The sequence below is a fragment of the Phytophthora infestans genome, genomic scaffold (assembly GCF_000142945.1).
Source record: "Phytophthora infestans T30-4 supercont1.3 genomic scaffold, whole genome shotgun sequence".
NCBI lineage: Eukaryota > Oomycota > Peronosporomycetes > Peronosporales > Peronosporaceae > Phytophthora > Phytophthora infestans.
Window position 1 is genome coordinate 2,966,820 of NW_003303756.1, and position 2,624 is coordinate 2,969,443.

Here is a 2,624-nt window from a genome sequence, read left to right on the forward strand (position 1 = left end):
GGATTTTAGCTGATCCTTTTCGCCCTTTAATTGTCCAGGTTCTTGCTGGCGGCATGTCGAACTGGATGGCCGTTTCATCCATGTTGTACATTTCCGGTAGAGAGTATGAACCGTACACTCCAAAATTCAATTGCAAAATCCGTTTTTAAGCGCTGCAGATCCACACTTGGGAGCTTGGTTTCTTGGACTTTTTGAGTTGAGAATCCGTAACTTAAATCAGGTTCAATTTATTTATTTATTAATAACTCAGTTAATAATGCAATAATATTGTACAGATAATACCGGTCGGCGGTTCGCTGCAGTAGACGTTCAAGGGCCCGTCTGCAACTCTCGTCAGACTTCTTGTTCTCCGCGTAGGCCTCTATCCAGTCAGGGTAGCTCTCTTGAATAAAAGCAATTATTCCTGATGTAGTAAGAAACTACAAGAGTTAAACAGTAAGAGTAAGTAATAATAAAATACTATAAAATTTAAATAACTCACTTTTTCGTCGCGGTGTACGTCTTTCGTGTACGTCAAAAGGGCAGAGGTAAATGGAAAGCTTTCCTTACGTCCCTGCCCTTTGGTCGTCTTGTCCAACTTATTCCCCCCGTAGACGCGCAGCTTGGTCCTACCGACCCACCACCCATGCACCGTGCCGTGCGGGTGGCCCAGCTTTCAACGGCGGCAGTGAGTCCAATCCTCTCAATGAGGTCGACTGCCGCCAGCTTCTCTTTAATTGGGTAGCCGCGCTGCTTCTTCGTCCCGATCGTAGGTTTAGAAAGTGATCGTGCAGCGCGGCTTCACCCTCGAATTCCCAAGCGAATTTTAGCTCGATTTATTGGATGGTCATCATAACTTAACTACTTTTGGATTGGTCAATATTTACTGTGGGGCGCTTTCATTTTTCCGTGTTTTGTGTACGCCGGCTTTTTGTGTCGTTGTCGGTAGTGGGTGGTACCCCTCTTCCGCGTCAAACTGAGATAGACACCATTTCGACCCCCTCACCAGAGGTATTGGCTTGGTGGTGACAGCGGCTTTGGCTGCAATAGCCTCAGTACATTTTATTACCGATGACGAGCTAAGTTGGACTTTGTCACCACCACGGAGCTGCAAGAACCGTGGCTTGAAGGCGATTCGGCGATCTGAAAAATGAGCAAACAAATATATGTCTTCAGAACTATATTGGATGCACAAAAATCAATCATACGAGAATGTGACCCCTAAACAAACCCAAGTTATTTTGTTTTCTGAGTTTATATGAAGTAGAGACGAGAAAAGCAAGTCTATTTAGCTTGACGTACAGTATTCGGCCTAATTCTGCCGCCTCTCGTACCACGAGTCATATATTTCAATACCGTATTGTACTATTGACTGAACGTTGAGCCAGGCTGTTTAAACATGCCGCTGATAAAAGCGATACTCTTCGGGGTTTTATCAGAGCAGAGCGAGAAACCCACGTAATGCTCCTTGTCTAGTGCATCTATTAAGCTACTGCACTCCTACTATTGTCCCGGCCATCCAACATTATACGTATTTTGGCCTCTAAAACGTTGTTACTTCAACAAAAAGCTTTAATCCAACTGTACACTGTACAGTCGACTCATTATTTGTGAAATATAACAAATGAGATACTGAATGTTATTTTTCACAATTCCGACTGTGACACCCTGAACCTTATTATTACAGTAGTACTCTTTAGACTGTGTTGTAAGACTATCGGAGACAATATAATCACCATAATATGCACAGCCCAAAAGAAAAAAATTCCATGCAAATCATACAATTATTATAACATTTATTTCGCTTATCGTAAGACCTCACGCTTGCAATTTCATTTCCTTATCTGATTCAGCTAATCTTTGATGTTATATTTGTAATGATAGACTATTCCAACCGTATACGCCAATAATAACTGTATTATAATAACTACTTTTACCATACCCTGCTTAGAGATCGATATATCCGCAGATACTGGCGTGTCGCCATTAACATTGGACGTTAATGAGCATTAATCAGCTTTATGAAGCAGACACAAGAGATGCTGTGTCACAGTGTATACATGTACCAGACCGGTAGATAACGATCATAGTTTTGTTGACATCTATTTTATAAATGCTAGTTCGTTTCGTAATTAGCGATGTGTTCTTCCTAATTTCGTTGCGCTCTCCCAGCGTTTGCGGATCCCTATTGCACAAACCGCAATCGAGCCTTCAAAATGATCCAATTACGTAAGCATAGACGTGTCAAGTTTCTAATGGGTGCTTTCGAAGCTAACGACTTGACACGGATCCACCTAATTGAGATCGTAAGTTGGAATATATTGGCGAGACGCCTGCATGCATAGTACGTTGAGAGCCATATTTGAGGCGCAAGTGGTAGCTCAAGTCAAGGAAAAGGCCGCTAAAGATCAAACAATGACACGTCTGATACTTGCGGAGTGCGCATTGAGAATTCCAGAAAGTGTCGAAGAAAAACAAAGTAGGTCAAAATTTATGGCTCACCCAATTTTCGGCGCCACGATCGCCATCGTAGTGACGGAGGATAAGGATGAGCACTAGAGAGCATAGCCGCAAGATATGGTGGTTGTGCTGCCGTGCAAGTTTACACATGGCATAGCCAAGATCATCATCCACGGTGAGACCAG

General features: G+C 42.8%; 1 protein-coding gene across 1 annotated transcript; it reads right to left on the minus strand.

Moving 5' to 3' along the window:
• Positions 1 to 397: 397 nt before the first annotated feature.
• Positions 398 to 1,323, minus strand: PITG_02632 (uncharacterized protein; the record flags this gene model as incomplete). The annotated part of the gene is made up of 4 exons (XM_002907494.1): positions 398 to 403; positions 482 to 652; positions 986 to 1,020; positions 1,314 to 1,323. 4 exons carry the CDS (start codon positions 1,321 to 1,323, stop codon positions 398 to 400), a joined length of 222 nt encoding a protein of 73 aa, XP_002907540.1.
• Between the last annotated feature and the right edge of the window lie 1,301 nt (positions 1,324 to 2,624).